General features: G+C 33.5%; 2 protein-coding genes across 2 annotated transcripts in view; one reads left to right on the top strand and one right to left on the bottom strand.

Annotated features, from left to right (window-relative positions):
* The window catches only part of COG5 (component of oligomeric golgi complex 5), a 310,152-nt gene that overhangs the window by 220,487 nt on the left and 74,509 nt on the right, over positions 1-15,156 (bottom strand). The window lies entirely within an intron of this gene.
* On the top strand, positions 2,899-9,013 carry GPR22 (G protein-coupled receptor 22). Its single transcript, XM_042915222.1, has one exon. It carries the CDS (start codon positions 5,941-5,943, stop codon positions 7,240-7,242), a length of 1,302 nt encoding a protein of 433 aa, XP_042771156.1. The 5' UTR covers positions 2,899-5,940; the 3' UTR covers positions 7,243-9,013.

Raw genomic sequence — 15,156 nt, 5'->3', positions numbered from 1 at the left:
CCAAGTATCTTCAGAATTTTCCAGAGAGAAGGCCAACTATTTGGGGGGGTGGGGGAAGGAGGTAGCAGAGTTCTAATGCTGGCACTGCTACTACCTTACCTAGACTTTTTCAAGTCATTAAACTTCTTTGTGCCTTGGTTTCCTCTACTCCATAGGGATATCTTGATGATAAACACAAGCATACTTGAACTCTTTGGCAGAAAAGCACTCTGTGTATTTCACTACGTTAATGATTTCTTTTCCCCACCGCAAGTTTCAATTGATGCTAATATCTTTTCTCTGATTCTAGTTTGAAGCTGTGATATTTGAAGCTTGAAGTAGTATTGTGTGTGTGTGTGTGCACGCGTGTGTGCACACATGTGCATGCTATCTTTGAACATGGCTGGCATTCTAGTGACATCGTTTTTGGCAACTTTCAAAATGCATGAAAAGTTAAGTAGCACAACATTTTAATACTTCGCATTACCAAAGCCTTGCCTCCCCACATTGTGCATAAAATTTTAGGAATTCACAACAAAATTTTCCACTCTCAACTTCTATACAATTAAAATTCATATACCACTCAGCCAGCCCCCCGTGAAATTTAAACAGTACAAGAAGATTACAAAAATGTATAATGCTTTTTAAACAAGGGAATAATTCCAGTTACAAATTAGAAATTTGGCATACATTTTAAAAAATGAACATAACTAATATTCCTAAAATAATGGAAATAAGTGATTATCAATATCCTAATAATTTAGTCATTTGCAAGGTCTTCTATTTTGTCAACAGATATAGAATCCACTCACTTTATATATTCAAATCTAAAAAAAAACCGAACATTTTTCTCAATACTGAGAATAGGTAACCAAAAATAAGAGAAATCTAATTTTAAAGTAATATTTTAAGTTAATTACTTACACCAATGTTTTTGTTCTTTTGACAACATATCCATTTTAAAATAATTTAATTTTTCAACTTATGAAGACATAAGACAAGGAAGACAAGTTAGGAAGACAAACTAACTTCCTTTTTCCTTTCCTGAAATGTTTACCCAGTAACACTAGCATATGGCTACATGTAATATTTAAGGAATAGCAATCCATTAAAAGTGCCCAGGTTAAAAACAGAAATAGCCAGTTGAACTAAAATATTGCAGCGAATGATTAGTATGTATCTACTAAATAAAAGGATTACCGATGGTAAAGACTGAGTAGTAATCTGAAAAGAACCTCACATCACTAAGTCTTTATACAATGAGACTATGATAATATCAGTAGAATTTTTAAAAAATAATTTAAAGTAGAACCACCTTGGACTAATCTCGTTAATATTTTGAATGAATGAATGAGTGAATGAATACCTGAATGAATACTGCAGTCGTAACAATGTTTATTTAACACCTTGAGATGTTCACAACAATTTGAAATACAGAGAAGATGGACTTGAATACAAACAAACTCGTTGAAATTCAATGTGGTTCACAGTAAAGATGCAGTGGCTTTCTATTTGTAGAACAAAGAATCTCAACCAAAAACATATATACGACTCAAATATTCTCCAGAGCAATCATTTAGGCTTCAAAAAGAATATACCCTAAAACCACTTTCTCTCCCCCCTCCACCTCCCTGCATTTTTTTTAATGTTTGGCATAAGTGAACAACAAACCAGAATAGAATACACATTTTTAAAAGACTAATTTACTCATAGTCTATTTAAGATCAGCATACAACCACTTATAAATATAGCCTTTTAAAAAAGCATCCTTATATAAAATGGGGGGGGGGGGAGAGAAATCCCTGCTATCCATATGAAGCACAGTTTAAGCCCAATACAACTGACCAATCAAAATTAGTGAATGCACTGCATCTCTCTGCAGTGGAGAGAGGCGACAAGGTAGGCTGTCACTCTGCAAAAGCTGCCCCGAACAGGCTTTCCTCTGAAAAGCAGTGCCATTCCTTTTTAAAAGACTGAATCCAAATGTTGTCTCTGGAGACAAGAAGCCTTCAGTATGTTCAATTACTTCATTACGTTTTTCAGATGCTTATTGATTCCACAGTAGGAAGAGTGAGAGACTGCAGCAGCCTCTAGGCAGCACTCCACGTTCCATACATTAGCAGGACTGCTGAGACAATGGCACAGTACAGACACATATTTTCATTAAGGGCTTTTCTGAAGAGATGTTTATGACCCTCTTCCCCAAGTCCTCTGCTAACAAGTGAACAAAATGAATCAATCAAAACTGGAAACGCTTCAACTCCATCAGGAATTTATCAAACCTTTAGCGGAGGTAAGATGTGTTCCCTTATTACAGTATACGGCTGCTTTTGAACTGGCATAGTGGGGTAAAATTACTTTGAAAATTGTCAACCTAAATTTTAAGAGTTTATTTGCTTAATTCTATTTATTGCTAAACATGTCTTTTCTAGATCTTTTTCTTTTAGGACATAACATTTTAAATGTAATTTTTTTAGGATGCAATGTTAAATACCAAAAATATTCTTTGTTGATTCACTATGAAGACATCAGCTTTTAAGTCACTTCAGACCTACTAAAATATTCTTAATGTCATCGGTACAGTTTTTGCCAAGTGTTCAAAAATGCTTCTATTTCTTAAAAGAACCAGGTTTACTACTTAGCTATTACTTATTATTCAGTTTTAGGTTAAGATTATTGAGCATGTTCATTGAAAATTATTTGATTTGCAGTTACATTTTGCATTACCTTTTACATTACAACTACATGAACAATTCATCAGTGGAAATGTCTACTATCTTATCATGGAATCTGTTTTAATCAGTTAAAATTCAAACCAGGTGCTAATAATTAAACAAGCTATAATGTTTTCCAGTAGGAAATAGTGTTGAATTTATTGTAAAGACATGAGAGAATGACAGTATATTTAGTGTATGCTAATTGCTCATAATCTCCTAAAACACAGGTTAGCTTCTAAAATGAGGGCAGAAATTAGTTTTTAAAATGCAGCTTTTCTTTCATGGTTGTATTTATAATGTTACCTCTGTTACCAAATAACGTAGTATTTGCAATCTCTGTTAGGAAAAGAAAAAATTTCGTTTAAAGAAACCCTTAAATTTATTTATGAGTTGTGGCTCTAATAATACAGTTTGCTTACTTTGATAACAAATACTGGGTACAGTGCTAAAGTAAACAAAACTAAAGTAACTTTGAGTTAATTGGAAATTATTAGGAACCTTATTTCTTAACCACTTTTTTTCTTTTTCACAAGGGCCCACGGCAGCTAATTCAGTATTTACAAGTGACAATATGAAGAATGCATCTGATCAAGCACCTCCCTAGCCGACTGAACCATAAACTGCAGGATATTCTTCTAACATATGCATTTAAGACAGTAAGGAGTTAAAACCAGAAAAGACAGGTCCACATTACTGCCGGGATACAAGACATCGACAGTAATCATCCTAAGAAGAAGCTCTATAAAATAGACATAAAAAGAAAAACAATTTGACTGCAAAAGCCTAAAAACAAAATGGTGAGCTTTCTTAAAGGGGGAGTTTATACTTTAACATACCAGGATTGTGGAGCTGATTCCTGAAGAAACAATGAGACACGGATTGCCAAAAAGAGAATGCCACACATTAGCAGCAAGCTAAATGAAGCTTTATCCAAGTCTTTTCTGCACTAAATATTCAGATATTCACAGCAGCTGATATTACTACTAAAGGATTTTCCCATCTAAGTTTTATGACTATGTATCCTCTTCTAATGAAAGCAAATCAAATTAAATAGCAGATGGTTTTTATCAAAAGAACATGGACTGGATTTAGAATATAAAGCAAGTTATGTGATCAAGAAATCATTTCAAAATAATGAGGACTGCTATAGAAACAGATTTACATTTATAACAAAAGGATGTCTAAATACATTTTAGAAGCTAGAAACCGTATGTTTCCTTTTTTGTTTTCACATATTCTGGAAAATAAAGAGACACTATCACATATTCCCTCAAAGGGAAATATAATTCCTACCATTTGAGGAAGTTTCTCTTGGTCGTGACTTTCTAAGGCAAAACAAATACAAATGTTTGTACTGGTCTTTAGAAATCCATCAGCCAACTAAATGTCACAATTCATGCAGTTTGAAGTATTGGAGAGAAAATGAAAGAATTTCTACAAGACATGAAATAAAACACAGCTACTTCACTGTTGTCAGGTAAAAATTCATGTCAAAATCTGTCAATGACATCATGTATCACTTTGTGAAAACCTGCCGTGGTGAGCCAAAGGGCCCATACGGCCACAGCAAACAGGTAGGTCAGAAGATGCATGCACCACGCTGTTTACCGTTTACCAAAGACAACAACCTTGCTCTAGAGGAGATGCACCATAGCTAATTACCGTCTAACTTGGCATGTCTGCTTTATCTAATTCTAAATGTCACTGAGGTGACAAAGATGTTTCATCTGTCAGTTCCAAAAATTTGGCACACTTAGAAGTCTCCATTTTTATAGGATTTCAGTGCTAGCTAAGACTTTCACTTACTGGAGTATATGCCTCTAAGTAATACTTCATACCAAGTTCAAGAGTAATTAATAATGTTATCATTCGTGATTCTGAAACATCACCCCTAAAATAATATGAATAAAACTGTATTCTAAAACTTGTCAGAGGTTACATCACGTGAAAGGTTAACATGAATGTGGAAAATTATAATATAGCCTTTATAATTTATGTTCAATTTTGATTTTGTAGTCAAAATGCTGTACTTGAAATGTGAAATATAGTTGGTTGATTTTATATTTTAACTGAATATACTCACTCCTGACCTATTAGCCCAGAAAATCAGATATTATTTTTATAAATTACTCTAAACCTCTATACATTAAAATACAGATTTAAATGAATTAGCAAAAGAGTTGTTTTTCTAATTTTCCTCAAGATTATACACACTGGGTGATTTATACAAAAGGTTTCACAGGGATGTGTAACTTTAAAAGATTCCTCAGAAAATGGGCTTCAGATACTCCCTTTTCCCTAAAATTTCATATTTTACTTTAAAAATCCTGTTTGAACAAATAAAATCAAGAGATATATTCTTTTAAACCACTCCAAAAATGGTTATTTCTTATTAAGATATTAAATTTCAATTCCTCCTTCCACAACATGAGAGGGTGTGGTCACAAAATAAATCATTCACTGGAGTGATTTACAGCTCTTTTACCAAGTTTTGTGGTGTTATATTTTAACATAATGTCCTTTTTCATCCAATTTGTATAACATTAAGTTTGTCCATTATAAAGTTTGGTGAGCATTTTCACTACAAAATATGTAATATTTATCATTTGCCTGCTTCTGTGGGAAATAACCCCAAATATCCCCAAGCACACTGTTGACTCATGAATATGAATTTCAACCAAGAACATGGACAAAATGGTTTTAAACAACTAGTGCTCTGTGCCATTAATCATTTTAAATGAACACTCGTCCTGTTCATTTGAAACCTCACGAGAATAATTACACCTACACTAATTATGCCAGAACATATTAAAATAGCGTTTATTACCCACCTACTCACAACATTTTAAGATGAAATCTTAAAACACCGGGCTAAAATTAGTTTTGCATAGTGGGTAGCTTTATTGTACAAAAATATACTGTATCTCAATAAGCTTGAAAAACCCAAATGAGGACTATCTTTTTAGAATATTAAGAAATTCTGAACAATATAGGAGTATTCCCCACACAGTCATCTTCAAAGGGAGAAGCCAACTTCCTATTACATCGAAACAATGCAACCTTAATGTCTCCTAACTCTACCTTTGCCGTTAACAGTTTAGAAAGTTTAAAGTTAAACCAAGTACACAATAAAAAGATTTTTTTTTAACAAGGAACACATGCTTTATACGTCATTTAAATTGCCAAATATCAAAGAGTTTATTCTATTTCACTTTCTAGGGAAAACACCAACTGCTCCAAAAGAATGTGTTTTTCTCCCGTTCTGGAAATCAACATGCAGTCTGAATCTAACATTACAGTGCGAGATGACACTGATGACGTCAACACCAATATGTACCAACCACTTTCCTATCCATTAAGCTTTCAAGTGTCTCTCACCGGATTTCTTATGTTAGAAATTGTGTTGGGACTTGGCAGCAACCTCACCGTGTTGGTCCTTTACTGCATGAAATCCAACTTAATCAACTCGGTCAGTAACATTATTACAATGAATCTTCATGTACTTGATGTCATCATTTGTGTGGGATGTATCCCTCTAACTATAGTCATCCTTCTGCTTTCACTGGAGAGTAACACTGCTCTCATCTGCTGTTTCCATGAGGCCTGCGTATCTTTTGCAAGTGTCTCAACAGCAATCAACGTTTTTGCTATCACTCTGGACAGGTATGACATCTCTGTAAAACCTGCAAACCGGATTCTGACAATGGGCAGAGCTGCAATGCTGATGATATCCATTTGGATTTTTTCATTTTTCTCTTTCCTGATTCCCTTTATTGAGGTAAATTTTTTCAGTCTTCAAAGTGGAAATACGTGGGAAAACAAGACACTTTTGTGTGTCAGTACAAATGAATACTACACTGAACTGGGAATGTATTATCACCTGCTAGTACAGATCCCAATATTCTTTTTCACTGTCATAGTGATGTTAATCACATACACCAAAATCCTTCAGGCTCTTAACATTCGAATAGGCACAAGATTTTCAACAGGGCAGAAGAAGAAAGCAAGAAAGAAAAAGACAATTTCTCTAACCACGCAACATGAGACTACAGACATGTCACAAAGCAGTGGTGGGAGAAACATAGTCTTTGGTGTAAGAACTTCGGTCTCTGTAATAATTGCCCTCCGGCGAGCTGTGAAACGACACCGCGAACGACGAGAAAGGCAAAAAAGAGTCTTCAGGATGTCTTTATTGATTATTTCTACATTTCTTCTCTGCTGGACACCAATTTCTGTCTTAAATACCACCATTTTATGTTTAGGCCCAAGTGACCTTTTAGTAAAATTAAGGTTATGTTTTCTAGTCATGGCTTATGGAACAACTATATTTCACCCATTATTATATGCATTCACTAGACAAAAATTTCAAAAGGTCTTGAAAAGTAAAATGAAAAAGAGAGTTGTTTCCATAGTGGAAGCTGATCCTATGCCTAACAATGCTGTAATACACAATTCTTGGATAGATCCTAAGAGAAACAAAAAACTTACCTTTGAAGATAGTGAAATAAGAGAAAAATGTTTAGTACCTCAGGTTGTCACAGACTAGGGAAACATCTAAGTTTCACTAAGCCCACATTCAGAAATTTTAAATTTAAATTGTAAAAAAATGAAATTACTGCCAAATATAAGAAAAAAACATTTTAAGTATTGGTTATGTTGTAAATTTTCAATGTAAATGTCAAGATTAGATTAGGTCATATATATTCAATTTCTTCATTACAATGTATTTGTTGCATGGCAGTTTGTTAAAGTAATATCATGTGTATATTTTGTCAATATTATGTCCATCAGAAGATATTCATGTAAGTCATATTTTCTAAATAATAAATACATAGCCTTAAAACAGTGTATAACTTTAAAACGTAACTGACACAGGTATCTTTGCTTTTCTTTTCTTTTATAAAGTGTATTTGTTTCTAAGCCACAAACTATAGATAGATTTATATGATGACAAGTGAAATAGCACTTTAACATAAGAACAAAAATTATGGGCTCCAAGCAATCAAAATAATTCAGGATTTTCTGTATCACTCTATTAAGTTTTCTGGTATAGTCTACCTGGTGTAATATTTGATGAATCAAAAATAATGAACTGTATGTGAAACTTCATCCTTTTTCTTGCTTTTTGAATGCAGGAAATTGTAGGATTTATCAGGATTTTAAAATCTGACAACTAAGAAACAATCCTGTACATACACTCTGAGATAGAGAAACTTATTTTCTAAGATCAAGGGCACTATGCCTATAACATACAAATAAAGGGACAATAAAGGGAAGGAAGAAAACTAAAGCACCAGCCTCTTTCTTCCTCACTTTGCTGGAGTCTAAGCCAAATGGTCTGGATTCATACAACAGTAAACAGAACTATTAAAATCTGAATAAACGGGGAAAAAAAACTTTGTATCATTGTAGAGAAGATTCACAAAGCCAACTATTTCTAACTGTAGATACATGGCAACTTTAGAGTAATATGATTTACACAATGTTCCTATACTAGTTCCTATACTATATATAGTAGCTTCCAAATGTTTCAAAATACAATAGTTCTATTTCCACCCTTAAAATCATTAAAGCGACAATAAACCTTGTCAATTTTTTACTCTACACCACTTAATTTAACTTTAATCTTTATTCTGCCCTCTTCAATTCATGCTGGAAAATATAAAATTACTAAAACAGGTTTGGGAATCTCATATCAAATAAATATCTTCCAACTGTTATAATCCAATAATCTGTCAATGAGTGCTAATCATCACTGACTGTATCAGGAAAATAGCAATAAATTATTTAAAAATAGGCTAATATAGTAGTTGCTACCTTATAAGTAATTAACTGGACAGTTTTTTATTCTATTTCTTTTACCACTGTATCCATTAAATCAAGCAGCACTTCATTTTTAAATAAAATTTTACATCAAACAATTCAATAATATATAACTTTTATGTAATTAAATGAGATTGAGATTGATCCAATGAAGTTTATGGAATACTTTAACCCTTGGGAAGTGAGCACCATGCAATAGCTTGAATTCAATGAGGTTACATGGGAAATTTAATAAGCGATTTCTTTCTGATAATAATGTTAACGTGTCAAATCATGGCAAAGGTACAGTGTCCTTCTGCCTTGTTTTCTACTTTTATGAAATTAAAGAAATGCTTCAATTTAACAAAATGTACCATAAGAAAGTAAGACATTTTGGGGACCCTAGAGAAATTCTTCATTGTTAAGATATTAAAAAATTTTTCATTCAGTAAACGTATTTGACACAGAGTATCTCCTAATATAGCCATTAAAAATTTTTAAACTAATTTTATACTTAAACTTCCAAGCATAAATTATAATTGTTTTCAATTTTATAATCTTAATAAAAATTAGACTATTTTTAGAGTTTTCATATTAAGAGAAACCCTTTGTGTTTTAAATATTTTTAATCTTCAAGTCTATAAGCATGCCAAAGAACGTGGTTAAAGATATTTTTAAATATATTTGTCTAAACTGCTTTCATGCCCTCTTGTTGTCTGTAATAAGAAACCTAACAACATAAGTAATAAATGGCAAATATTATAATGTTGCCTTCTAAACTGTTATTATTTCTACACTTGACACTAGAGCAGACAATTAACAAGCATTTTTTATCCTCCTGTAATGAACTTTCAGGTATACGAAAGTACATCCACTGATTTACAACAAAGAAAATTCAGACTTACCAAACAACTTCTAAAAGCTTTCTAATGTTAAATAGTATGTAGTATGTAAACCAAAATAATATTTATGTTAAAGGTTCAGCTTTTGAAAACAAGTCGCAAATACGCTTACAACTACTGACCTTAGCTTAAATGAGAAAATGAGAAGCTTAGACAATTTTTTTCATTAGGTGTTTGTTCTATGAAAAGGTAAAATACTTTTATTTTTCTCATGATGGACCTCATCAAAATGTGTATGTTTTTCACTGCATTTCTAATAATTTTATGGAAAAAAGCATTAATGCCAATTTTTCATGTTAGAATGAAAATTGTAAATGCCAAAGCAATAGAGGTAACAGTGAACTCAACATGGGACCCTTCATAAAATATTTTTCAACCCATATGCCAAAAATCACAGACACTGGCATCAACTTATATATAGTTAACTGGGTTAATTCTTCAAAACTATCTAAATAAAAACTATTCTTTTAAAAACTAACCAACTATGAGCTCAGTAAGATATGGAACTCTTTTGCTTGCTAGTTTCAGGAGGTTATTATTCTAGCATTAGTCCCAAAAGATGTTCAAACCTATTGTGAGAATGTAAGAATTTACTATTATGTTTTTTAAAAAATGCCATTCATAGTATTTCTGTACTTTTCACCATGGCAAGTCAAATTTTAGGTACGTGGTCTATTTCTGAAGCCCTCCCCACCCCACCCCCTGCCGTGAAATGATAGCAAAATCTAAGTTCCCTGGGCATTAAAAACCAAACTCCTCATTTACCTAAGGTTAGACTGAAAAGTGAAAACCTAAAAGATAAGAAAAAAAGGTGTTTTTCAGGCTTTATTCAACACAGTAATTTGAAAACTATTTTCCAAAGTCAATAAAATGTTGAGTTTCATTACATTTTGATGATACATTTAAGTAAGCTTTGTAAATTTGTAATTCAATTAAACTTGGATCCTTACAATGTAGAGGGCATTAGGATACACATACTCATATAAAATAAAGCTATTACCCTGGAAGTTTAATATAGAATCAAGGTAGTTAAAAGTCTGGCAATACCTACAAAAAGGCAGAATGCAGTAAATGTTATTTAGAAAAAAGTAAAGTTCTTAACAGACTTAACAAGAAAGGAAATGTGTGGGATTTAAGAACAATACAAGTAAAAGCACTGTTGAGGAAAGCTATTGAAGCATATCTGGAAAGACTAAATTGTTCTCTTTACAAGAAAAGTAATACAGTAGTGAGAAGTTAATCTGATAAGTTAAACTGGAGCCAAAAGCCAGAAAGAGGGCTTTAAATGCCAGCAGAGATACCTGAGCAGGGGAATAATACAATGATAAATGGGCTACAAATCAATCAATTAATCAATCAATCAATCAGCAATATGTAGATATGGTTGATTGGTAAGACACAAAATAGGAAGCTAAGAAAACAAACTGTTGGCTGGAAAAGACACAGAAGATGGGAAGCCACAGCCATCGCAGGGGCAGGTAACAAAAGGCCTGGCAAAAAGTGCTGGCAGTGGCTGTGGAAAGAAAGGAGCACACAGATGTGACAGGCAATTTCACATTTCACAGAATCAATAGGGTATGGTATGTCACTGGTTAATAAAACAACTGGCATAAGAAACTAAAGAATTAAAAATGAAGGCCAAAAAAGGACCATAAGAAACTAGACTCTCCTCAATGATCTAAGAACTTTTAAATTATGTTATGCATAAAGTACATGGATAATGAGGAAAAAAACAAAAACATTTCTGGCAGGACAAAAAAATTCAATTAAGTAAAATAAGTAACATTCAAGAATGTTCTAGTTATGGGGCTCCTAGGTGGCTCAATAGGTTAAGCACCCGACTCTTGATTTTGGCTCACGTCATAATCTCACGTTTGTGGGATCAAGCCCTGCACTGGGCTCTATGCCAGGCGTGGAGACTGCTTGAGAGTCTCTCTGCCCCTCTGCCCCTCCCCCGCCCACATGTGCACATGTGCTCTCTCAAATAAATAAATAAATAAAGGCTTTTTTAAAAAGTTCTGGTTATAACTATTCAAAATAAAAATTTCTAACTAATGTTTTAAAATATCCACTTCATATTTTGCATATTGGTTTATTCATTTTTCCAATGAATGCATATTTTCTTCTTCAGTAACTTTTTAATTATAAAGTTATAAACAATGGGATGATGCCAAGGTAAAGTAGAAAATATAAAAATCATCCTTTGCTCTTTTATTCCTAATTATGAATATCTATCAAAGTCATTATATACATGTCTCCTTCATTCTTTGTTAATGGCTGCACAAAAATAATTTTTTTAATTAAAAAAACATTTAGCAGTATTTCTAAAATGTGACAATGACAAGTATCAAATACATAAACCCTCTTCTATAATAATTTCAAGCTACATTTTTCAAGATTATCTTGAAAAAGGAAGGAAAGGTAACCTGTCAAATTTTAAGACACGTTTTCTAAATGGAGAGAAGAAGCAAGAAAAAAACATAAAATAATGTATTTTTTCTCCCTTTTCACTAAGTAAGAGGAGAAATAAAAAAAAAAAAAAACTAAAGAAAACTCCTGGAACTTATTTTCTTTACATCTCAGGAAAGTGTCCTTGTACGTACTCCCATAAGCCTCCTATGGGACAGCAGTGAACTCAAGAAAGCTGAGCGTGAGATGACTAATAATAAATGTTAGGGGAAAATGGAGCTCAGACCATATAAAAGGTGGGGGGGGGGGGGGGGGAAGGAGATAATTAAACCTAGACAAGGCAGGAAAAAGATCTAAAATACTCGGAGATGCTCAGCTCTTCGAGAAGTGAAATGTGAATACACAATTGTGTGTTAGAGTTCACAGAAGAAAACTAATTTGAAGACTGACCTTTTGTAAAAGGCATTCAGAACAATGAAAGGAATTTTTTTTTAAAAAAGAAACCCTAGTTAACAGACTAGACAGATTAGTAACATAACAACATATTGCATGAGAAAAAGTAGAATATCAGGACATTACAACTCACAAGTGTTTGGAAAAGAGTGGTACTAAGATGGAGAAATAAATGGAAAACTGGGTTCATCTTAATTTAAAAGCTATCACCTCTTATTAAAGAATATTCACTTTTTGCAGGAGAAAAAGAGCTGAGCAAACTTAAAACACAATTATTTCTCCCCCTGCTCATGATAAAATAATGTGTGGCAATAATCCTAAGTATCCCTACCCTTCTATTCACACTTTTTTTTTAAAACAGACCTCTATAAGCTGTATCCTTGGCTTTCAAGCATGACAGCTTTGTACTTCCACCAGCAGGTGGTAAAAAGTGCTGTCATTCCTGTCACTGCCACCAATATCAACTCCTACCACTATCAAACCCTGAAGCATCAGGTAAGATAAAGGAGGAGAGCAGAGTGTATCTGGAATTGAGGTCATTTTCCTCGCCCTGCTTACATGAAAGCAGTATGTCATATATTTCTGAGAGGCATTAAGCAAGGTAGACTACCAAAGCACATCCAGCAATTTTTCACGGTGGAAAGTAAAAGGGACAAGGGAACCTTGTTAAGCTTATTGTTAAGATTACAGATAATTGCTTTCCACTCAGACAACTATGGACATACAATACTAGTAATAGATGCAAAACGAACATTTTTTAATTTAACATAAAATTTTTAAAATGTTAATGCTAACAAATGAGAGTCTTGTCCACATTAGACACAGACTGTAAGAGTAAGAAATACATAAGATTTATATATACAGGAGCCATTAGTATTACATACAATCCCATTGTCATATGCTGTATATTGCACATATTGTATATTGATTGCGTAAAGAAGAACTAATGATATATGTTTCACCCCAATATTGTTAATATCTTAAAACAGGTTAAAATGTAACAAATCAAATTTACGTAGTGTACACTTTAACCGTTTTCCCAATTCTGGAGTCATTCTTTTGCTATTACATTTTTTCCAACTATCACTTCTTACAAGCAACAAAATGCTAGCAAACTGTAGCTACCTAACTGTATAAAACTGTCTTGGGACACCTGGGTGGCTCAGTCAGTTAAATGTCCAACTTTGGCTCAGGTCATGATCTCGTGGTTCGTGAGTTCGAGCCCCACATCGGGCTCTCTGCTATCAGCCCAGAGCCTACTTGGGATCCTCTCTCTCCTTCTCTCTCTCTCCCTTCCCCACTCACACGTGTGCACTCTTTCCCTCAAAAATAAACATTAAAAAAATTATTTTAAAGAAAGCTGTCTTTAATCCACATGATACATGTGGATACATGATATAATAATGGTCTATAAACTACTGTAACCTTTAATAATACTTCCCCAATAAGTGCCTGATACATACTAACTGATCAGTAAATATTAGTGAAACTGAAATGAACAATTTTTAAATTTCTGACCCCATGTATCTTGTTTAGGAGAGTATTTTTCAAAATGTATCCCACCTATATCAGAATCTTTTACGGTGTTTGTTTGAAATTCCGATTTCTGGGCTCCACCTTAGACTTTATGAATCAGAATATCTGTGGTTGCAGTTCTCACTGTAAATTTTAATAGGTACTCTCAGGTGATTTGTGTGCTAAAACTTAAGAATGACTACTTTAAACACTTGAAGATGGACTATGTATCAAAGTGACAGATAGTCAAGTAACTAATCAATGAAAATATAGAAGCAGCTCAGAACTCAGACCATAATGCCTTCCTGAAGTAAAAAATGTTAAGCTTACTTCATTTAATAAAATTTTATTTGAATTCTATATATTATAATCTAGCAGGACATTCACTTCCTAAGAAATAAAATTTTATTGATTGATTCGTTCATTCATTCACTCACTCATTCCAGAAGTATTTATTGAGCATTTACTATGTACTAGCTGTAGGGATAAGAACCGATGGAGCTGGGCTTTCAGTGAACTTACAGATGATGGTAAGTGCTAAGGGAAAGTCAAACATGGTAAGGGAGTGAGAGATGAGGGTTTATTTGTGCAGCATGGTCAAGAAAGTGCACTGTTGGCACCCAGTAAATGCTGTTGCTTAAGTGAATGAGCACGGCTGTCCACAATCCTACATTCATTCAGTTAGCTGGCCCTTCGAGAATTGATGACCTGATGACTTAACTGGTCCCCTCTTCCCCAGGCATTTCCTTTTTACTGTATTTAGTTGTTAATCACCCCTATACTATTTTCATGTTAGGAGCAAATTAATTATGGAAATATGAATATCAATGGCTTAGAAAAGTGTCTAGCACAATGTTTGGCGTATACTAGGTATATTGTTACAAGGCTTGCTGACCTATAGCACTGAAAACCGAAATAGGACTGAAATTTATTCTCCCTCCAGAAGTCCACACACTATCCCAGTCCTCAGTGTTCAGTTTTCCCTGTGAGAAACCTTTCAGTAATAATCATAATCATAACCAAACTTACTGAATGCTTAATGTGTTAAATAAATGAGCTGCTGTGTTAATTCTTTAGATTCTCCTCTTATAAATCCTCACACCAATACAATGAGGGAAGTCCTGCTGACACTTTTGCTAGGGATAAGAAAACATGCTCAGAGAAGTAGGTGGCCTGCTCTCCTCCACACTGCTTGTAGGAGGTAAGACAGGGTTGGAGGCAAGGCTATCTTCCTTATGTTTTACTTCCTTAAAAAACTTATCTAGGGAAAACATTGCCTTTAAAAATCATCCACTCAGAAGATAAAATGGTACCAAATATGAAACAGGACACTATAAAGTGCTACTTACTTTTACTTCATTCATACAAAATACCCAGTT

This window comes from Panthera leo, chromosome A2, assembly GCF_018350215.1.
Source record: "Panthera leo isolate Ple1 chromosome A2, P.leo_Ple1_pat1.1, whole genome shotgun sequence".
Lineage (NCBI taxonomy): Eukaryota > Metazoa > Chordata > Mammalia > Carnivora > Felidae > Panthera > Panthera leo.
Note: the sequence above shows the minus strand (reverse complement) of the source record. Positions and strands in the feature narration are given on the sequence as shown.

Coding starts and splice junctions, on each gene's coding strand:
- GPR22 (XM_042915222.1), top strand. CDS start 5,941: ATGTGTTTTTCTCCCGTTCTGGAAATCAACATGCAGTCTGAATCTAAC.